The 21,848-nt window shown below is 64.6% G+C and overlaps 1 protein-coding gene across 1 annotated transcript; it reads right to left on the bottom strand.

Moving 5' to 3' along the window:
- Window positions 1–2,962: 2,962 nt before the first annotated feature.
- Window positions 2,963–20,972, bottom strand: CPT1B (carnitine palmitoyltransferase 1B). Its single transcript, XM_057403801.1, is given in 19 exon segments — window positions 2,963–3,077; window positions 3,619–3,711; window positions 3,978–4,091; window positions 5,607–5,759; window positions 6,152–6,286; window positions 7,806–7,970; window positions 8,291–8,327; window positions 8,329–8,405; window positions 9,373–9,664; window positions 12,090–12,285; window positions 12,446–12,530; window positions 13,767–13,874; window positions 13,949–14,026; window positions 14,353–14,490; window positions 14,936–15,037; window positions 15,168–15,339; window positions 15,778–15,917; window positions 16,932–17,077; window positions 20,877–20,972. Coding segments are annotated over 18 exon segments (2,301 nt in total). The 5' UTR covers window positions 17,073–17,077; window positions 20,877–20,972; the 3' UTR covers window positions 2,963–3,002.
- Between the last annotated feature and the right edge of the window lie 876 nt (window positions 20,973–21,848).

Below are 21,848 nucleotides of genomic sequence, written 5' to 3'. Positions count from 1 at the left end.
TGTCACCCAGTGCAGGGTGTGGGGGTGCAGGATGTCACCCAGCGCAGGGTGCTGGGTGCAGGATGTCACCCAGCGCAGGGTGTGGGGGTGCAGGATGTCACCCAGCGCAGGGTGCTGGGCGCAGGATGTCAGCCAGGGCAGGGTGCTGGGCGCAGGATGTCACCCAGCGCAGTGTGCTGGGTGCAGGATGTCACCCAGTGCAGGGTGCAGGTGCAGATGCAGGATGTCACCCAGCGCAGGGTGTGGGGGTGCAGGATGTCACCCAGCGCAGGGTGCTGGGCGCAGGATGTCAGCCAGGGCAGGGTGCTGGGCGCAGGATGTCACCCAGCGCAGTGTGCTGGATGCAGGATGTCACCCAGCGCAGGGTGCTGGATGCAGGATGTCACCCAGGGCAGGGTGCAGGTGCAGGTGCAGGATGTCACCCAGTGCAGGGTGCTGGATGCAGGATGTCACCCAGTGCAGGGTGCTGGATGCAGGATGTCACCCAGGGCAGGGTGCAGGTGCAGGTGCAGGATGTCACCCAGTGCAGGGTGCTGGATGCAGGATGTCACCCAGGGCAGGGTGCTGGATGCAGGATGTCACCCAGGGCAGGGTGCTGGATGCAGGATGTCACCCAGGGCAGGGTGCAGGTGCAGGTGCAGGATGTCACCCAGTGCAGGGTGCTGGATGCAGGATGTCACCCAGCGCAGGGTGCAGGTGCAGGTGCAGGATGTCACCCAGGGCAGGGTGCTGGATGCAGGATGTCACCCAGCGCAGGGTGCAGGTGCAGGTGCAGGATGTCACCCAGCGCAGGGTGCTGGATGCAGGATGTCACCCAGCGCAGGGTGCTGGATGCAGGATGTCACCCAGGGCAGGGTGCTGGGCGCAGGATGTCACCCAGTGCAGGGTGCTGGATGCAGGATGTCACCCAGCGCAGGGTGCTGGATGCAGGATGTCACCCAGCGCAGGGTGCAGGTGCAGGTGCAGGTGCAGGTGCAGGATGGGCCCAGCTCTGGGCAGGTCTCCCCAGAGCCGCTCCCGCAGTGACACCCCCAGTCAGGAGCCCCCAGCCCCATGTGAGCAGGGACACGGCCGGGGGCTGAGGAAGGCGGTGGTGAAGGCGGCCCCGTGCTGCTGGGTACAGAGGGGACATCGCTGCAGGGACACCACGGCGACACCTCCCAGCCACCTCCCCCCGGGTGCCTCTGCGCGGGGACATCGCCGGCTCTGGCACCAGCAGCAGGCAGGGGGGCGAAGGGATGTGAAAGGAGGATATGCAGGCGGGGTGAGGGCAGGGAGGGGATGTCGGGTGCAGGCTGCGTGCAGTGCGGGTGCTGTGGGTGCTGGGTGCAGGCTCTGAGCTGCGGGTGCTGGGTGCAGGCTCTGAGCTGCGGGTGCTGGCTGCAGGCTCTGAGCTGCGGGTGCTGGGTGCTGGCTCTGAGCTGCGGGTGCTGGGTGCAGGCTCTGAGCTGCGGGTGCTGGGTGCAGGCTCTGAGCTGCGGGTGCTGGGTGCAGGCTCTGAGCTGCGGGTGCTGGGTGCAGGCTCTGAGCTGCGGGTGCTGGCTGCAGGCTCTGAGCTGCGGGTGCTGGGTGCTGGCTCTGAGCTGCGGGTGCTGGGTGCTGGCTCTGAGCTGCGGGTGCTGGGTGCAGGCTCTGAGCTGCGGGTGCTGGGTGCAGGCTCTGAGCTGCGGGTGCTGGGTGCAGGCTCTGAGCTGCGGGCGCTGGGTGCTGGCTCTGAGCTGCGGGTGCTGGCTGCAGGCTCTGAGCTGCGGGTGCTGGGTGCTGGCTCTGAGCTGCGGGTGCTGGGTGCTGGCTCTGAGCTGCGGGTGCTGGCTGCAGGCTCTGAGCTGCGGGTGCTGGGTGCAGGCTCTGAGCTGCGGGTGCTGGGTGCAGGCTCTGAGCTGCGGGTGCTGGGTGCAGGCTCTGAGCTGCGGGTGCTGGGTGCTGGCTCTGAGCTGCGGGTGCTGGGTGCAGGCTCTGAGCTGCGGGTGCTGGCTGCAGGCTCTGAGCTGCGGGTGCTGGGTGCAGGCTCTGAGCTGCGGGCGCTGGGTGCTGGCTCTGAGCTGCGGGTGCTGGCTGCAGGCTCTGAGCTGCGGGTGCTGGGTGCTGGCTCTGAGCTGCGGGTGCTGGGTGCTGGCTCTGAGCTGCGGGTGCTGGCTGCAGGCTCTGAGCTGCGGGTGCTGGGTGCAGGCTCTGAGCTGCGGGTGCTGGGTGCAGGCTCTGAGCTGCGGGTGCTGGGTGCAGGCTCTGAGCTGCGGGTGCTGGCTGCAGGCTCTGAGCTGCGGGTGCTGGGTGCAGGCTCTGAGCTGCGGGTGCTGGGTGCTGGCTCTGAGCTGCGGGTGCTGGGTGCTGGCTCTGAGCTGCGGGTGCTGGGTGCTGGCTCTGAGCTGCGGGTGCTGGGTGCAGGCTCTGAGCTGCGGGTGCTGGCTGCAGGCTCTGAGCTGCGGGTGCTGGGTGCAGGCTCTGAGCTGCGGGCGCTGGGTGCTGGCTCTGAGCTGCGGGTGCTGGGTGCAGGCTCTGAGCTGCGGGTGCTGGCTGCAGGCTCTGAGCTGCGGGTGCTGGGTGCAGGCTCTGAGCTGCGGGTGCTGGGTGCAGGCTCTGAGCTGCGGGTCCTGTGTTTCTCACACTGCCCCCGGAGCCCCCCAGGACCAGGCGGTGCCGCACTGGGGAGTCCTGAAGCCCTCCGCACACCCCAGCTCCAGCCCAGCCCAAGGGATGCAGCGGCCGCGGCAGGACGGTGCCAGCGGGGCACTGTGCCCCATTGCACACACCACGTCACAGGCACCAGCACAACATGCATCACCAGTCACCGGCTGCACCCTTCATCTGCAGCCCACGGGATGGTGCCGTGGGACCCCCACGGGGCCACGCTGGGTGCAAGGGATCCATCCACATCACACCAACCTTTATTGGAAGTATGATCAGAGCAGAGACCCCGGGAACCCCCCAGCCCCTCCCCTGGGACAGGGGCTGCCGCAGCCCCCCCCAGCTCCGTGCCCCTCGCCCGGGGCTTGGCTCCAGCATCACTTGGGCTTGTCAAAGAGCTCCGCGACGTCCAGCATGGCCTGACGGATGTGCCTGCCGAAGCGCTTCGAGTCCTGCGGGCAACACCGTGACCCACGGCCCCCCACAGCCCCCCGGCACCGCAGAGCCATGCACTGGGCTGTGCTGGGAGGATCCTAAAGCTCCTCCGGCTCCAACCCCTGCCACGGGCAGGGACCCCTTCCACTGGAGCAGCTTGCTCCAAGCCCCTGTGTCCAACCTGGCCTTGAACACTGCCAGGGATGGGGCAGCCACAGCTTCTCTGGGCACCCTGTGCCAGCGCCTCAGCACCCTCACAGGAAGAGCTTCTGCCTAAGAGCTCATCTCAGTCTCCCCTCTGGCAGGTTCAAGCCATTCCCCTTGGCCTGTCCCTACATCCCTTGTCCCAAGCCCCTCTCCAGCTTTCCTGCAGCCCCTTCAGGCACTGGAGCTGCTCTCAGGTCTCCCCTTCAGGAGCCTTCTCTTCTCCAGGCTGCCCCAGCCCAGCTCTCTCAGCCTGGCTCCAGAGCAGAGGGAGTTGAGTTGCTCCTCACCAACACCCCAAGCCTCTCCATCCCATCCCCATCCCGTTGCTGCCATTCCCGGTCCCGCTCTCACCGTCTCAGGACTCGAGAACTTGCTGGACACGTGGAAGTTGATCAGGTTTTCCCCAGCTATCATGTAGGAGACACCATAACCGTCATCCGCCACCTGCGGGTGAAGGGGAAGGTGGGACCCACTGCACCATGGGGCTGGGGCACCTGCCTGCAGCACGTCCCTGCCCAGGGCCATGGCGGGTATGGGGCATCAGCTTCCCCCGGGACCCTCCAGCACCCCGCTGGAACCCCAGGATGCCCCCATGACCCCCAGGATCCCCCCATTATCCCCCAGGACCTCCCTAGTCCCCCAGCCCAGGCCCCAAGCACCCACCTGCACCCCCAGGACCCCCCCAATACCCCCTCTTCCCCAGTGCTCACAGGCCCGAAGCCACCGCCGGTGGAGACGTGGTCGGGGAACTTGTTGAGGTCGAACATGTTGAGCTGCTGCTGTGGGGTCTGGCTGGTGGAGAGACGCCATGGCTCCGACAGCACCTGCACCGCAGCCAGGGCACCCAGTACAGCCCAGTGTGCACCACAGTGCACCCCAGTGCAGCTCAGTACAGCCCAGAGCAGCCACTGCACCCCACTGACACCCCGACAACGGCAGCTGGGCACACGTGTGCCATGTAGTGTGTGCAGCCCTTGCACACGCATGTGCTGTGACACATCAGGGTGGTGGCTTTCTCCTGCACACCCATGCAGTGTCCTGTGTACCATGTGTGCCTTCCTGGTGTCCCATGTGCCCTGCATGCTGCTGTGTCCCATGTGCTGTGTGAGCCCATGCCTGTCCCATGTGCGATGTGTCCCCATGCCTGTCCCATGTGCTATGTGTGCCATGCCTGTCCCATGTGCTATGTGTCCCCATGCCTGTCCCATGCGCTATGTGTGCCATGCCTGTCCCATGTGCTATGTGTCCCCATGCCTGTCCCATGTGCTATGTGTGCCATGCCTGTCCCATGTGCTATGTGTGCCATGCCCGTCCCATGTGCTATGTGTGCCCATGCCTGTCCCATGTGCTATGTGTGCCATGCCTGTCCCATGTGCTATGTGTGCCATGCCTGTCCCATGTGCTATGTGTGCTATGTGTGCCCATGCCTGTCCCATGTGCTATGTGTGCCATGCCTGTCCCATGTGCTATGTGTGCCATGCCTGTCCCATGTGCTATGTGTGCCATGCCCGTCCCATGTGCTATGTGTGCCATGCCCGTCCCATGTGCTATGTGTGCCCATGCCTGTCCCATGTGCTATGTGTGCCCCTGTCCCATGTGCCTGTCCCATGTGCTATGTGTGCCATGCCCATGCCTGTCCCATGTGCTATGTGTGCCATGCCTGTCCCATGTGCTATGTGTGCCCATGCCTGTCCCATGTGCTATGTGTGCCCATGCCTGTCCCATGTCCCATGTGCTATGTGTGCCATGCCTGTCCCATGTGCTATGCCCATGTGCCATGTGCCCATGTGCCCATGCCTGTCCCATGTGCTATGTCCCATGTGCTATGTGTGCCATGCCTGTCCCATGTGCTATGTGTCCCCATGCCTGTCCCATGTGCTATGTGTCCCCATGCCTGTCCCATGTGTGCTATGTGTGCCATGCCTGTCCCATGTGCTATGTGTGCCCATGCCTGTCCCATGTGTGTGCTATGTGTGCCATGCCCATGCCTGTCCCATGTGCTATGTGTGCCATGCCTGTCCCATGTGCTATGTGTGCCATGCCTGTCCCATGTGCTATGTGTGCCATGCCTGTCCCATGTGCTATGTGTGCCCATGCCTGTCCCATGTGCTATGTGTGCCATGCCTGTCCCATGTGCTATGTGTGCCCATGCCCGACCCATGTGCTATGTTAGCCATGCCCGACCCATGTGCTATGTGTGCCATGTCCCATGTGCTATGTGTGCCATGCCTGTCCCATGTGCTATGTGTGCCCATGCCTGTCCCATGTGCTATGTGTGCCATGCCTGTCCCATGTGCTATGTGTGCCATGCCATGTCCCTTGCCCCGCGTGGCGCTGACCTGGGCAAGGAAGGGCGACTGCAGCCCCAGGTACCGCGACATCAGGTAGAGGCAGAAGAGGTGTCTGTCGATGCCGGCGCCGGTCATGGCCAAGCGGTACATGAGCTGGTGCTTCTCTGCCGCCAACCGGAACAGCCGCTGCCGCTCCGCGCGCTGCGGGGCACCGACACACACCGGGGACACCGCGTCACACGCGGCACAGGCACCAGGGACAGCCCCGGACAGGGAGACCCGGCCCCGGGCGCCTCCGGAGAGACTGGGATGTCCCAAAGGACAGGGACCACCACGAGGGACACGGGTAGTCCTAAGGGATGGGGACGGCTCCAAGGAGTAGGAGATGGGGACCTCCATGAGGGATGGGGACCTCTGAGGGGGGTGAAGCCCAGGGATTTGGATGCCAGTGAGGGATGGAGACGGAGTGGGGGACGTGACCTCCTCCTCCAGAGAGGGGCCCTTTCCGGGACTGTCATTCCCAAGGAGCAGGAGCACCCGCAGGGCACACGGGGCACCCCAGGGGATGCGACGCGCGCGGCCGCGGTGCTCACGCTCTGCGCAGGGTCGGCCATGCTGCGCACGAAGGCCGTGGACTCGGCGGTGCAGGAGCGCACGGTCTCGGTGCGGCCATCGCGGAACAGCCGCGTCATGGACGCCTCGTACGTCAGGCAGAACTGGCCCTTGTCCTGCCCGACCAGCACAGCGCCTCACACCTCATCCCAACACATCCCATCCCACCGCACCTCATCCCAACCCATCCCATCCCAACACACCTCATCCCATCACATCCCATCCCACCGCACCTCATCCCAACCCATCCCATCCCAACACACCTCATCCCAACCCATCCCATCCCACCGCACCTCATCCCAACCCATCCCATCCCAACACACCTCATCCCAACCCATCCCATCCCACCGCACCTCATCCCAACCCATCCCATCCCCACACACCTCATCCCAACACATCCCATCCCACCGCACCTCATCCCAACCCATCCCATCCCAACACACCTCATCCCAACCCATCCCATCCCACCGCACCTCATCCCAACCCATCCCATCCCAACACACCTCATCCCAACCCATCCCATCCCACCGCACCTCATCCCAACCCATCCCATCCCAACACACCTCATCCCAACCCATCCCATCCCACCGCACCTCATCCCAACCCATCCCATCCCAACACACCTCATCCCAACCCATCCCATCCCACCGCACCTCATCCCAACCCATCCCATCCCAACACACCTCATCCCATCACACCCCATCCCATCGCATCTCATCCCAACACATCCCATCCCATCGCACCTCATCCCAACACATCCCATCCCATCCCACCTCATCCCAACACATCCCATCCCAACACACCTCATCCCATCACATCCCATCAAACCTCATCCCAACACATCCCATCCCATCCCACCTCATCCCAACACATCCCATCCCAACACACCTCATCCCATCACATCCCATCACACCTCATCCCAACACATCCCATCCCAACACACCCCACCCATCCCACCTTATCCCATCCCATCCCACCCCACCCATCCCACCTGATCCCATCCCATCACACCTCATCCCAACACATCCCATCCCATCCCACCCCACCCATCCCACCTGATCCCATCCCATCACACCTCATCCCAACACATCCCATCCCAACACACCTCATCCCAACACATCCCATCCCATCACACCTCATCCCAACACATCCCATCCCATCACACCTCATCCCAACACATCCCATCCCAACATACCTCATCCCAACACATCCCATCCCATCGCACCTCATCCCAACACATCCCATCCCAACACACCTCATCCCAACACATCCCATCCCATCACACCTCATCCCAACACATCCCATCCCATCACACCTCATCCCAACACATCCCATCCCATCACATCCCACCCATCCCACTTCATTCCATCCCATCACACCTCAACTCAACACATCATATCCCACCTCATCCCATCCCACCACACCATATCCCGTCACATCCACCCCCATCCCATCACATCCCAACACATCCCACCTCATCCCATTGCATCCCACCTTCTTCCAACACAACCCATCCCACCCCATCCCATCACATCCCATCCCATCTCCATCCCACCACATCCCAGCCCCATCCCATCCCAATCCCCATCCCAATACCACCACACCCCATTCCAGCCGCCTTCCCCAGCTCCTCACGCGGAAGTGGGCGAGCTGGAGGCTGATCTGGATGAAGGCATCGGGGCTGGTCCGGCACCGCTTGATGAGCCCCTTCCCAAAGTCCGAGAAATGGAACACGTGGAAGTCCACGTCCTCAGCCAGCGTCCGTGCCAGCAGGTACGAGCGCTCAATGGCTGCACAGCACTGCGGGGACACAGGACACAGCATCCATAGGGACACAGCATCCATAGGGACACAGGACACAGCATCCATAGGGACACAGCATCCATAGGGACACAGGACATAGCATCCATAGGGACACAGGACACAGCATCCATAGGGACACAGGACACAGCATCCATAGGGACAAAGGACACGTGGGGAACACAGAACTTGCCCCACATCACCCACCCTGGGCACCGCCATGCGCTGGGACACCAGAGGGACAATGGCATCTCATGTGCTGGTGCCGAGGGGCAGAGACCACCCCGTGATGTGGGGCAAGGGCTGGGGTTCAGACCCACCTCCTCTGGGATGTCCCACTGCAGGCGCTGCGGGGGGCAGCATGGTGTTGGGCTCCCCCTTGCAGTGCCCATCCTCCGTGTAGCCCAGCTCAAACCGGTCTGTGCCCAGCATGAACTGGGGGGAGAGATGTGGGTGTGGGGCAACGGCCCCCAAAACCCTCCAGACCCCCTACCCCTGATCCTCCCCAGCACTGCCCCATCCCCTCCAATCCAACCCCCACTGCCCCAGTGTGAGCCCCCCACGTCCTCCCAGCCCCACACATCCCCCCCCAGGAGAGGGGTCCCTGGCTAGGGGTACCCAGCTGGGGGTGTCCAATGTAGGTTCCCCCCCCGGAGGGACTCAATTTATGGTACACTATAAAAGGTCCCAACTGGGAGTGCCCAATGTGGGTCTCTAACCCTGGGGTGCACCAAGGGCTCCCCAACTGGATGTGCTCAATTGGGGGTGTCCAATGGGGGTCCCCAACTGGATGTGCTCAATTGGGGGTGTCCAATGGGGGTCCCCAACTGGATGTGCTCAATTGGGGGTGTCCAATGGGGGTCCCCAACTGGATGTGCTCAATTGGGGGTGTCCAATGGGGGTCCCCAACTGGATGTGCTCAATTGGGGGTGTCCAATGGGGGTCCCCAACTGGATGTGCTCAATTGGGGGTGTCCAATGGGGGTCCCCAACTGGATGTGCTCAACTGGGGGTGTCCAATGGGGGTCCCCAACTGGATGTGCTCAATTGGGGGTGTCCAATGGGGGTCCCCAACTGGATGTGCTCAATTGGGGGTGCACCAAGGGCTCCCCAACTGGATGTGCTCAACTGGGGGTGCCCAATGGGGGTCCCCAACTGGATGTGCTCAATTGTGGGTGCCCAATGGGGGTCCCCAACTGGATGTGCTCAACTGGGGGTGCCCAATGGGGGTCCCCACCTGGATGTGCTCAACTGGGGGTGCCCAATGGGGGTCCCAAGCTCTGGGATACCCAAGGAAGGTGTCCAATGGGATTCCCTAGGGGGTGCCCATGAGCCACCCCACCCATCCCTGGGCTCCCAAAGGGGTGCCCGTGGGCTGCCCATCCCCAGGGTGCTCCCGGTACCTCCCAGAGGTGGCCGATGACGGGCGCGTCGGCCCAGGAGTGCTCGGCGTTGGCGCCCAGCTTCCCGTTGCTGTAGACCACGAGGGTGAAGGACTTGTCGAACCAGCGGTCGCAGCAGCGCCCGTGCAGCAGGGACTTGGCGTAGGCGTCCATGCAGCCCTCGCGCCGCGGCGCCGCGCCCTGCGCCTCCTCGTCCAGCGCCACGAAGAACGCGGCGCGCTCGATGGCATCCAGCGAGGCCTTGTTGGGGCCGCGGCTGAAGAACCGCGCGCGCGCCTCGGCCCACGCCACCCTGCGGCACAGGCGCCACGCTGGGACCCACGGGGAGAGCCGCACCCCACTGAGACCCAGAGAGACCCCGTGTCCCACGCCTCGACCCACAGCGAGCCCCCGAGGTCCCCTACTGACCCACAGCGAGTCCCGGAGGTCCCCTACTGACCCACAGCGAGTCCCCGAGGTCCCCTACTGACCCACAGCGAGTCCCCGAGGTCCCCTACTGACCCACAGCGAGTCCCGGAGGTCCCCTACTGACCCACAGCGAGTCCCGGAGGTCCCCTACTGACCCACAGCGAGTCCCGGAGGTCCCCTACTGACCCACAGCGAGTCCCCGAGGTCCCCTACTGACCCACAGCGAGCCCCCGAGATCCCCTACTGACCCACAGCGAGTCCCGGAGGTCTACTGACCCACAGCGAGCCCCCGAGGTCCCCTACTGACCCACAGCGAGTCCCCGAGGTCCCCTACTGACCCACAGCGAGTCCCGGAGGTCCCCTACTGACCCACAGCGAGTCCCGGAGGTCCCCTACTGACCCACAGCGAGTCCCCGAGGTCCCCTACTGACCCACAGCGAGCCCCCGAGATCCCCTACTGACCCACAGCGAGTCCCCCCCTACTGACCCACAGCGAGCCCCCGAGGTCCCCTACTGACCCACAGCGAGTCCCCGAGGTCCCCTACTGACCCACAGCGAGTCCCGGAGGTCCCCTACTGACCCACAGCGAGTCCCCGAGGTCCCCTACTGACCCACAGCGAGTCCCTGAGGTCCCCTACTGACCCACAGCGAGTCCCGGAGGTCCCCTACTGACCCACAGCGAGCCCCCGAGGTCCCCTACTGACCCACAGCGAGTCCCGGAGGTCCCCTACTGACCCACAGCGAGTCCCCGAGGTCCCCTACTGACCCACAGCGAGTCCCCGAGGTCCCCTGTGCCTGCTGCTTGGCAGCCCACGCACAGCACCCGCAGCACACCCCACTGCCCTGTAGGCCCCACAAGCACTGCATGCACAGCACCCACAGCAGCACCCACAGCATGCACAGCAAAGCACAGCACCCACTGCACGTAAAGCTCCGGCAGCACCCACAGCAACGCAGCACAGTGTGCATGCATGCATGGTGTGCACCATGTGCACAGCACCCACAGCAGCACCCACAGCATGCGCCACATGCACAGCACCCACTGCATGCACGGTATCCACAGCACCTGCCGTACACCCTACAGCCCCATGGTCCCCATTGCTACTGCCCACCTCTCCCCTGTCGTGAGTGCCGCCAGCCCCATAGCCCCACACCTCTCCCCCGCGGTGAGCGCCGCCAGCCCCATGGCCCCACATCCCAGCCCCACACCTCTCCCCCGCGGTGAGCGCCGCCAGCCCCATGGCCCCACATCCCAGCCCCACACCTCTCCCCCGCGGTGAGCGCTGCCAGCCCCATAGCCCCACATCCCAGCCCCACACCTCTCCCCCGCGGTGAGTGCCGCCAGCCCCATAGCCCCACATGCCAGCCCCACACCTCTCCCCCGCGGTGAGCGCTGCCAGCCCCATAGCCCCACATCCCAGCCCCACACCTCTCCCCCGCGGTGAGCGCTGCCAGCCCCATAGCCCCACATCCCAGCCCCACACCTCTCCCCTGTCGTGAGTGCCGCCAGCCCCATGGCCCCACATGCCAGCCCCACACCTCTCCCCTGTCGTGAGTGCCGCCAGCCCCATGGCCCCACATGCCAGCCCCACACCTCTCCCCCGCGGTGAGCGCTGCCAGCCCCATAGCCCCACATGCCAGCCCCACACCTCTCCCCTGCGGTGAGCGCTGCCAGCCCCATAGCCCCACATGCCAGCCCCACACCTCTCCCCCGCGGTGAGCGCTGCCAGCCCCATGGCCCCACATGCCAGCCCCACACCTCTAGCCTGTCGTGAGTGCCGCCAGCCCCATGGCCCCACATGCCAGCCCCACACCTCTCCCCCGCGGTGAGCGCTGCCAGCCCCATAGCCCCACATGCCAGCCCCACACCTCTCCCCCGCGGTGAGCGCTGCCAGCCCCATAGCCCCACATGCCAGCCCCACACCTCTCCCCCGCGGTGAGCGCTGCCAGCCCCATAGCCCCACATCCCAGCCCCACACCTCTTCCCTGTCGTGAGTGCCGCCAGCCCCATAGCCCCACATGCCAGCCCCACACCTCTCCCCCGCGGTGAGCGCTGCCAGCCCCATAGCCCCACATCCCAGCCCCACACCTCTCCCCCGCGGTGAGCGCCGCCAGCCCCATGGCCCCACATCCCAGCCCCACACCTCTTCCCTGTCGTGAGTGCCGCCAGCCCCATAGCCCCACATCCCAGCCCCACACCTCTCCCCCGCGGTGAGCGCCGCCAGCCCCATAGCCCCACATGCCAGCCCCACACCTCTCCCCCGCGGTGAGCGCTGCCAGCCCCATAGCCCCACATGCCAGCCCCACACCTCTCCCCCGCGGTGAGCGCCGCCAGCCGCTCCTCGCCCGGCTGCGGTCCCGAGGGATCATCCAGGATGCGCTGGAACTGGAGCTGGAGATCACAGGGCGGCAGGAGCTGCGCCCCCTGGTACAGCCAGAGCCGGTAAAAGCGCCCGCGGTGGAACACGGCCACGTGCCGGCTGTCCCCGAGGTGCACGAGCTGGTCTGCGGCAGGGACACGGACACGGGCATGGGATCCGGGACACCGGGATATGGGGACACGGGAGTCACAGGCACCCCACCGGCAGGAACACGCTGACATGTCCTGCGGGCCTTGGGGTCCCCCCTCTGCCCCCACAGTCCCCATGTCCCACGTCCCCCATACCGGTCTCCTTGCCCGGGATGCGGGTGGTGTTGAACATTCGCTCCGACTGGGAGGAGCACATGGGGACGATGCCCAGCGCCATCAGCTGTGGGGCAGCGGTGAGGGGGGCTGTGAACTGCACCCCAACAACCCAGACCCACAGATCCCCCTGCACTCCAACCTGCACCCCAACAACCCAGACCCACAGATCCCCCTGCACTCCAACCTGCACCCCAACAACCCAGACCCACAGATCCCCCTGCACTCCAACCTGCATCCCCCAACCCAGACCCACAGATCCCCCTGCTCTCCAACCTGCACCCCAACAACCCAGACCCACAGATCCCCCTGCACTCCAACCTGCACCCCAACAACCCAGACCCACAGATCCCCCTGCACTCCAACCTGCACCCCAACAACCCAGACCCACAGATCCCCCTGCACTCCAACCTGCACCCCAACAACCCAGACCCACAGATCCCCCTGCACTCCAACCGGCACCCCAACAACCCAGACCCCCAGATCCCCCTGCACTCCAACCTGCACCCCAACAACCCAGACCCACAGATCCCCCTGCACTCCAACCTGCATCCCCCAACCCAGACCCACAGATCCCCCTGCACTCCAACCTGCATCCCCCAACCCAGACCCACAGATCCCCCTGCACTCCAACCTGCACCCCAACAACCCAGACCCACAGATCCCCCTGCACTCCAACCTGCACCCCAACAACCCAGACCCACAGATCCCCCTGCACTCCAACCTGCATCCCCCAACCCAGACCCACAGATCCCCCTGCACTCCAACCTGCATCCCCCAACCCAGACCCACAGATCCCCCTGCACTCCAACCTGCACCCCAACAACCCAGACCCACCGATCCCCCTGCACTCCAACCTGAATCCCCCAACCCAGACCCACAGATCCCCCTGCATCCCCCAACCCAGACCCACAGATCCCCCTGCACTCCAACCTGCATCCCCCAACCCAGACCCACAGATCCCCCTGCACTCCAACCTGCATCCCCCAACCCAGACCCACAGATCCCCCTGCACTCCAACCTGCACCCCAACAACCCAGACCCACAGATCCCCCTGCACTCCAACCTGCACCCCAACAACCCAGACCCACAGATCCCCCTGCACTCCAACCTGCACCCCAACAACCCAGACCCACAGATCCCCCTGCACTCCAACCTGCATCCCCCAACCCAGACCCACAGATCCCCCTGCACTCCAACCTGCATCCCCCAACCCAGACCCACAGACACCCCTGCACCCCCTAATCCAGCCCCTCAAACACCCCCAGGACCCCTGTCAGCCCCACAGAGCCCCCCTGCTCACGGGGGGCAGCTCGCCGCGGTCCAGCTTGCGGCGGTACAGGATCATGGCGTGAACCGCATTCCCGGCGCGCGCAGCCTGGATGTGGCTGGGGGTCACGTACAGGAAATCCTGCAGAACGACACTCCATGAGGATGAGGGGGAGTCGGGGGGGGCACACGGCACTGGAACCCCCAGACCCCTACCATGGCGTAGTAGTTGCTGTTGACCATGATGGGGCTGCGGCCGCGCAGGTAGATGTACTCCTCCCACCAGTCACTGACCTGCGGGGATGGGGATGAGGTGGGAGGGGATGGGGATGGAGATGGGATAGAGGTAACATGGGATAGAGATGCAAATGGGATGGAAGTGGGATGGGGATGGAGATGGGATCGGGATGAAGTTGGAGATGGGGGACAGGACCCCTCGGGAGGCCCCAAATCCCCCTTCCCATGATGAGGGATGAGCAGCAGGACTTTGGGCTTGAGCCGGGGACATCATCCATGGTGCTGGACGGGGGAACCATCACCACGTGTCCATGTGGCCACCTGGGGGGACACGTGGCGAGGGTCCCCCCCACATCTGTCACCTGGGGCTGCTGATGACTCACATAGTTGGTTGTCCACCAGGACTTGAGGATCAGGTACTTCTGCAGCCGCGGCGCGATCGTCTCCTTGAACTCCTTGGCCAGCGTCTCCATCTTGTTGTACTTCTCATTGTCCATCAGTGGCCGCACCGACTCCAGGTACTGCAGAATTGGGCTCGGGTGACCCCAAACACATCCCATCCCATGCCATCCACCCATCTCCATCCATTCCATCCTATCCCCAACTTATTCCATCCCATGCCATCATAGACCCACCATCCCACCACAGACTCCCCAACCCATCATAGAGCCTCCATCCCCATCCCATCATAGACTCCCCCATCCCATCCTATCCCACCATCAACCCCGATCCCATCCACTCCCATCCACCCCATCCCATCCCCATCTCATTCCATCCCATGTCATCACAGACCCAGCATCCCACTACAGACCCCTCACCCCATCCCACCTTGCCATGGAGCCCCATCCCATCCCATCCCATCCCATCCCGCCCCATCCCATCCCATCCCATCCCATCCCATCCCATCCCATCCCACCTTGCCATGCAGTCCCATCCCATCCCATCCCATCCCATCCCACCCCTCACACGGGTGATGGTGGCCTGCACAGAGGGCACAGGCAGTTTGGGCAGTGAGGTCTGGAAGCTGTAGAGCAGCGGCTTGCGGAAGGACAGCACCTTCATCATCACCTGTGGGGACACGGAGCCAGGGAAGGAACATGGAGTGGCCATGAGGCACCCGACACGTCCCATCCCGTCACATCCCCACCCCACCCCGTCCATGTCCCACCCGTTCCCACGCCTGCCCGCAGGCACTGACCATCCAGACGCGGGTGCGGCGGCTGAGGCGGCCGTGGGGCTCGAACATCCACCCATGGTAGGTGAGGAGCAGGCGCAGGGCGCGGCGGAACAGCAGCACCGTGCCCAGCCACACGCCGGTGCCGAACAGCGCCGCGCTCAGCGCCTCGCGCCCACCGGGGCTCAGGAACCGGCTGCAGGGACATGGCACATGGGGGACCCCTCCGTGGGGCTGAGCCGGGAAGGGGGACCCTGGGAGCACCCATGTGGGGTGGAGCTGCAGGGGGGATACGGGAGGTGGGATGCGTGGGGCTGGTCCCAGGGCAATGCCACAGCCCCTGTGACCACGCAGGGCGCTGGGGACATGCAGGTGGGTCCATCGTGCCCGTGGGCTGGGACATGGGGGTGGGCCCCACCATGGGCTGCAGCACTGCGACATGGGGGCGGAGGGCTCCTCCCATGTCTCTCTACGTCCCCTCTGTCCCCCTATGTCCTTGTGTGCCCATATCCCCCCTTGTCCCCTGCTATCCTCCCATGTCCTCATGGCCCTCCCTGTTCCCCCTCTGTCACCCCATGTCCTCGTGTCTCCGTATCTCCCCATGTCCCCCCGTGTCCCCGTGCCCCAGTGTCACCTCTGGGGCAGGTAGTGCTGGATGCGGGTGATGAGTCCCCGGGAAGGGTCGACCTGGCAGTAGACGGAGCCAGCAGTGGCCATGACCACAAGCACCCAGCTGGACGGGGAGGCCGGGTACACCCCACTCAGGAACGTGTTCTGTGGGCACAGGGCAGCAGTGACCGGGGTGACAGTGGGGGTGACAATGGGGGTGACAATGGGAGTGATGATAGGGATGATGGGGATGGGGTGATGGTAGGGATGATGGGGATGGGGTGATGGTAGGGATGATGGGGATGGGGTGATGATAGGGATGATGGGGATGGGGTGATGGTAGGGATGATGGGGATGGGGTGATGCTAGGGATGATGGGGATGGGGTGATGGTAGGGATGATGGGGATGGGGTGATGATAGGGATGATGGGGATGGGGTGATGATAGGGATGATGGGGATGGGGTGATGCTAGGGATGATGGGGATGGGGTGATGGTAGGGATGATGGGGATGGGGTGATGGTAGGGATGATGGGGATGGGGTGATGATAGGGATGATGGGGATGGGGTGATGGTAGGGATGATGGGGATGGGGGATGATGATAGGGATGATGGGGATGGGATGATGGGGATGGGGATGGGGATGATGGGGATGGGGTGATGGGGTAGGGATGATGGGGATGGGGATGGGGTGATGGTAGGGATGATGGGGTTGGGGTGATGGTAGGGATGATGGGGATGGGGTGATGATGTAGGGATGATGGGGATGGGGTGATGGTAGGGATGATGGGGATGGGGTGATGGTATAGGGATGATGGGGATGGGGTGATGATAGGGATGATGGGGATGGGGTGATGATAGGGATGATGGGGGATGGGGTGATGGTAGGGATGATGGGGATGGGGTGATGGTAGGGATGACGGGGATGGGGTGATGGTAGGGATGATGGGGATAGGGTGATGGTAGGGATGATGGGGATGCGATGAAGATAGGGATGATGGGGATGGGGTGATGGTAGGGATGATGGGGATAGGGTGATGGTAGGGATGATGGGGATGGGGTGATGCTAGGGATGATGGGGATGGGGTGTCGGTATCGGAGTGATGTGGCGTCAGGACGCTGGGGTGTCGGGGTGACGGGGTGTTGAGGTGACAGGGTATCGGGGTGTCAGGGTGCGCACCTTGGCCTGCACGAGGCGCTTCTTCCACGCGTGCGCGGCGGCGAGGCAGAGCTGCCGCACGGCCTCGCGGCTCAGCCGCAGGTCAAGGCCCTCGGGTGTGACCGTGAACTGGAACGCGACGGCCTGGTGGGCCTCCGCCATGGCGCCTGCGGCAGGAGCGCGTCACGGGGGCACGGGGACACACGCGTGGGGACACACGTGTGGGTACATGCACATGGGGACACATGCGTGGGGACACGCATGTGGGGACACACGCGTGGGGACACGCACGTGGGGACAGACACGTGGGGACACGCACATGGGGACACACACGTGGGGACACGCACATGGGGACACACACGTGGGGACATGCACATGGGGACACACGCGTGGGGACACACACGTGGGGACATGCACATGGACCTGCACACATGGGCCCGCACACACGGACCTGCACACATGGACCCACACACATGGACCCGCACATGTGGATCCGCACATGTGGATCCACACACGTGGATCCACACACACGGACCCGCACACATGGGGACGCACACATGGACCCGCACACATGGACCCACACACATGGACCCACACACATGGACCCGCACACATGGACCCGCACACGTGGATCCACACACACGGACCCACACACATGGGGACGCACACATGGACCCGCACACATGGACCCACACACATGGACCCACACACATGGACCCGCACACATGGACCCGCACACATGGACCCGCACACGTGGATCCACACACACGGACCCACACACATGGGGACACACACATGGGGACGCACACATGGACCCGCACACGTGGATCCACACACACGGACCCGCACACATGGGGACGCACACATGGACCCACACACGTGGACCCGCACACCGCCCACCCCACACATCCCAGCCCCATGGGCACAGCCTCACTTGGGGACTGCTCTGATGCTCCCTCCCCACACATCCCAACCCTGGATATCCCACCCCATAGGCACAGCCCCATGGGCCCAGCCCCACCTATGGACATCCCGGGGGGTCCCACCCCACACACGCCAGCCCCAGACATCCCCACCCAACACACACCGCAGCCCTACGGGCACAGCCCCACTCTCCCCCACCCCACAGCACAGGCCCAGCCCCACGAGCCCAGCCCCACACAGGGACACCCCCAGCTGCCCCCACCACAGGCCCCACACGCACACACCCCCAGGCACAGGCCTGGCCCCACACGGGGACACCCCCAGGTCCCCCCCGGCACAGGCCCCGCTTGGCTCCGGTGCCGCGGTCACGCGCCCTTGGCTGAGCGCCCACTGAGGGAAGGGTCAGAGACGGCAGCGGCTGCGGCAGTGGCACATACACATGGGAGAGAGGGACACAGGGACACACGGGGACACACGGGGACATGGGGACATGGGGACGGACATGGGGACATAGGGACACACACAGGGACATAGGGATGGGCATAGGGACACACAGAGGGACATAGGGACAGACATGGGGACACACAGAGGGACATAGGGATGGACATAGGGACACACACAGGGACATAGGGACACACATAGGGACACACGCAGGGACACGCACACCAACTCACACAGGGGCACACAGACACACATGGGTTCACTGGCACAGGGACACACAGACACACAGACACACAGACAGACACACACACACGCACACACACAGACACGCACACACACACACACACACACACACACACACAGACACACACACACACACACACACAGACACACACACACACACACACACACACACACACACACACACACACACACACACACACACACACAGACACACACACGCACACACACAGACACACAGACAGACAGACAGACACACACACACACAGACACACATGCACACGCACGCACACACACAGACACACACACACACAGACACACATGCACACGCACGCACACACACAGACACACACAGACACACTGCACACACACACACACACACACACGCACACACACACTGACACACAGCACAGGACATGGCACACTGCACACACACACACACAGCACACACATGGCACACGCATGCACACACACAGACACACACACACACAGCACACACACACAGGCACACACTGCGCACACACAGAGACACACACACACACTGCACACAGCACATGGCACACACTGCGCCCTGCACCAGGACATGGCACACTGCACACTGCACAAGGCACACTGCACACAGCACATGGCACACGCTGTCCCCTGCACCGGGACATGGCACACTGCACACTGCACACAGCACATGGCACACGCTGTCCCCTGCACCGGGACATGGCACACTGCACACTGCACACAGCACATGGCACACGCTGTCCCCTGCACCGGGACATGGCACACTGCACACTGCACACAGCACATGGCACACGCTGTCCCCTGCACCGGGACATGGCACACTGCACACTGCACAAGGCACATGGCACACGCTGTCCCCTGCACCAGGACATGGCACACTGCACACTGCATACAGCATGGGGCACATGGCACACGCTGTCCCCTGCACCGGGACATGGCACACTGCACAGTGCATACAGCACATGGCACACACTGCGCCCTGCACCAGGACATGGCACACTGCACACTGCATACAGCACACGGCACACACTGCGCCCTGCACCGGGACATGGCACACTGCACAAGGCACATGGCTCACGCTGTCCCCTGCACCGGGACATGGCACACTGCACACTGCACAAGGCACATGGCTCACACTGTCCCCTGCACCAGGACACGGCACACTGCACACTGCACACCCTGTCCCCTGCAGAGGACCACGGAGCCAGGGGGCCCCTTCACTGCATGGTTACACTGCACGGACTGCACTGAGCAGCTACAGCACACTGCACTGAAGCACACTGCACGGCTGCACAGGCACGCTGCACTGCATGGCGTGCATTACACTGCACTGAACTACCAACCATAAACTGGTAACCATTGCTGCTCTGCACCTCACCGTGTTACACTGCACTGCACCGCACCACATCACCCTGCCCTCAAGTGCAGCGCTCTGCACCTCACCGTGTTACACTGCACTGCACCGCACTGCACCACATCACCCTGCCCTCAAGTGCAGCGCACTGCGCCACACTGCCCCTGGCTACACTGCACGGTTCAGCACCGCAACCAGCTGCATGTACTCATCCCGCACTGCACGGCACTGCACAGGATGGCACTGCAGGGCCTGGCACGGGGCAGCACCGCAACCTGCTGCATGCACTCATCCAGCACTGCACAGGATGGCACTGCAGGGCCTGGCACGGGGCAGCACCGCAACCTGCTGCATGCACTCATCCAGCACTGCACAGGATGGCACTGCAGGGCCTGGCACGGGGCAGCACCGCAACCTGCTGCATGCACTCATCCCGCACTGCCCGGCACTGCAGGGCCTGGCACGGGGCAGCACCGCAACCTGCTGCATGCACTCATCCCGCACTGCACAGGGTGGCACTGCAGGGCCTGACACGGGGCAGCACCACAACCTGCTGCATGCACTCATCCCGCACTGCACAGCACTGCACAGGATGGCACTGCAGGGCCTGGCACAGGGCACGGCACCGCAAGCAGCTGCATGCACTCATCCCGCACTGCACAGGGTGGCAGTGCAGGGCCTGGCACGGGGCACAGGGTGACCCTGCACCGCGGAGCTACCGAGCCCCCCCCCAGCCCCCCCAAGGTCACCGGCGCCGGTCGCTGCCCCGCTGGACCCCGCGGCCACCCGGGGCCATGGGCGCGGGCCGGGGGGCTCGGGGGGCGCTGTGGGGGGCTCGGGGGGGCTCCGTGGTGCCCCCGGGGAGCGCGGGCCGGGCCGGGCCCGGGGGTTCTCGCTGCGCTCCCCCCGCACACGTCGGGTTCGACCCCCACCCCCCCGGTCCGTGTCCGTGTCCCCCCCCCCCCCCCCCGGCTCAGCCCCCCCGTGCCCGGTACCTGCTGCGGGGCGCGGGCGCGCGACACCCCGGGCTGGCGGGTCCCGGGTAACCGGACACCGGCGGGGCGGGACCGGGCGGCACCGCCCCGGGGAGCGGGCACGGGGGGACCCGCACGGACCGGGGGGGATCCGCAGCGACCGGTCAGGAACCGACGGGCAGGACAGGGGCACCAGCGACACCGGATACCCCTTGGAGGAGACCCGCATCGGGGGGGACGCGGGACGGACCCACACCCTGCGGAGACCGAGACCCCAGGACAGAGCCACGTACACTGGGGGGAGCGGGGAACCGCATTTCCCGGCAGGAACCGGCATCCCAAAGATGCAGAACCCCCGGGGGAAACCCACACTTCCCGGGGGAACCCACACCCTGGAAAAGGGACCAACACAGCGGAGCAGGAGCAGCATCCCGAGAGGGACCTGCACCCCCGAGCAGGGACCCGCCTGCTGCCCCCCTCAGCCATGCTGGGTACATGCACCCCAGCACCCTGCTGCACGCACAAGCATGCTCTGACCCCCAGCGCTGCCCCACACGTGTCAAGGGCCCCGAGGCCATGGGGAGGGTGAAGCCATGAGTCCCGCACTGCTGCTGGTGGGGAAGGTGAAGAGGTGCTGAAGCTCTGGGACCCGCATGGACCTGCTGCAAGGAGCAGGCAGGGCCCTGCAGGGGTGGGGTGCTGGGGGGGTCCCTGCTCCTTCTGGGGGGTGCAGAGGTACCTGAGGGTCCCCCTCACCAGGTCCGCACCCCCAGAACGCCCATGGGCAGGTCCTGGTGCTGTGCCCATTACTGCTCCCTCCAGCCCGGCGCTACCGCATGGCCCCAGCCACAGCCCCAGCAATGGGGGTCAGGGGAGAAGGGGGTCAGTGCCGCTGGGGGCAGAGCAGCAGCCACGCAGGGTGAGCAGGCACTGATCGCCACCACCACCATCACATCCATCACCACCATCACCACCATCGTCACCGTGTTTATT

This window comes from Pezoporus wallicus, unplaced genomic scaffold (assembly GCF_028554395.1).
Source record: "Pezoporus wallicus isolate ANWC-B61680 ecotype Strahan unplaced genomic scaffold, APGP_CSIRO_Pwel_v1 contig_6978, whole genome shotgun sequence".
In the NCBI taxonomy this organism is placed as follows: domain Eukaryota; kingdom Metazoa; phylum Chordata; class Aves; order Psittaciformes; family Psittacidae; genus Pezoporus; species Pezoporus wallicus.
The sequence above is the reverse complement of the archived record's forward strand: the minus strand, read 5'-3'. Positions and strand labels throughout refer to the sequence as shown.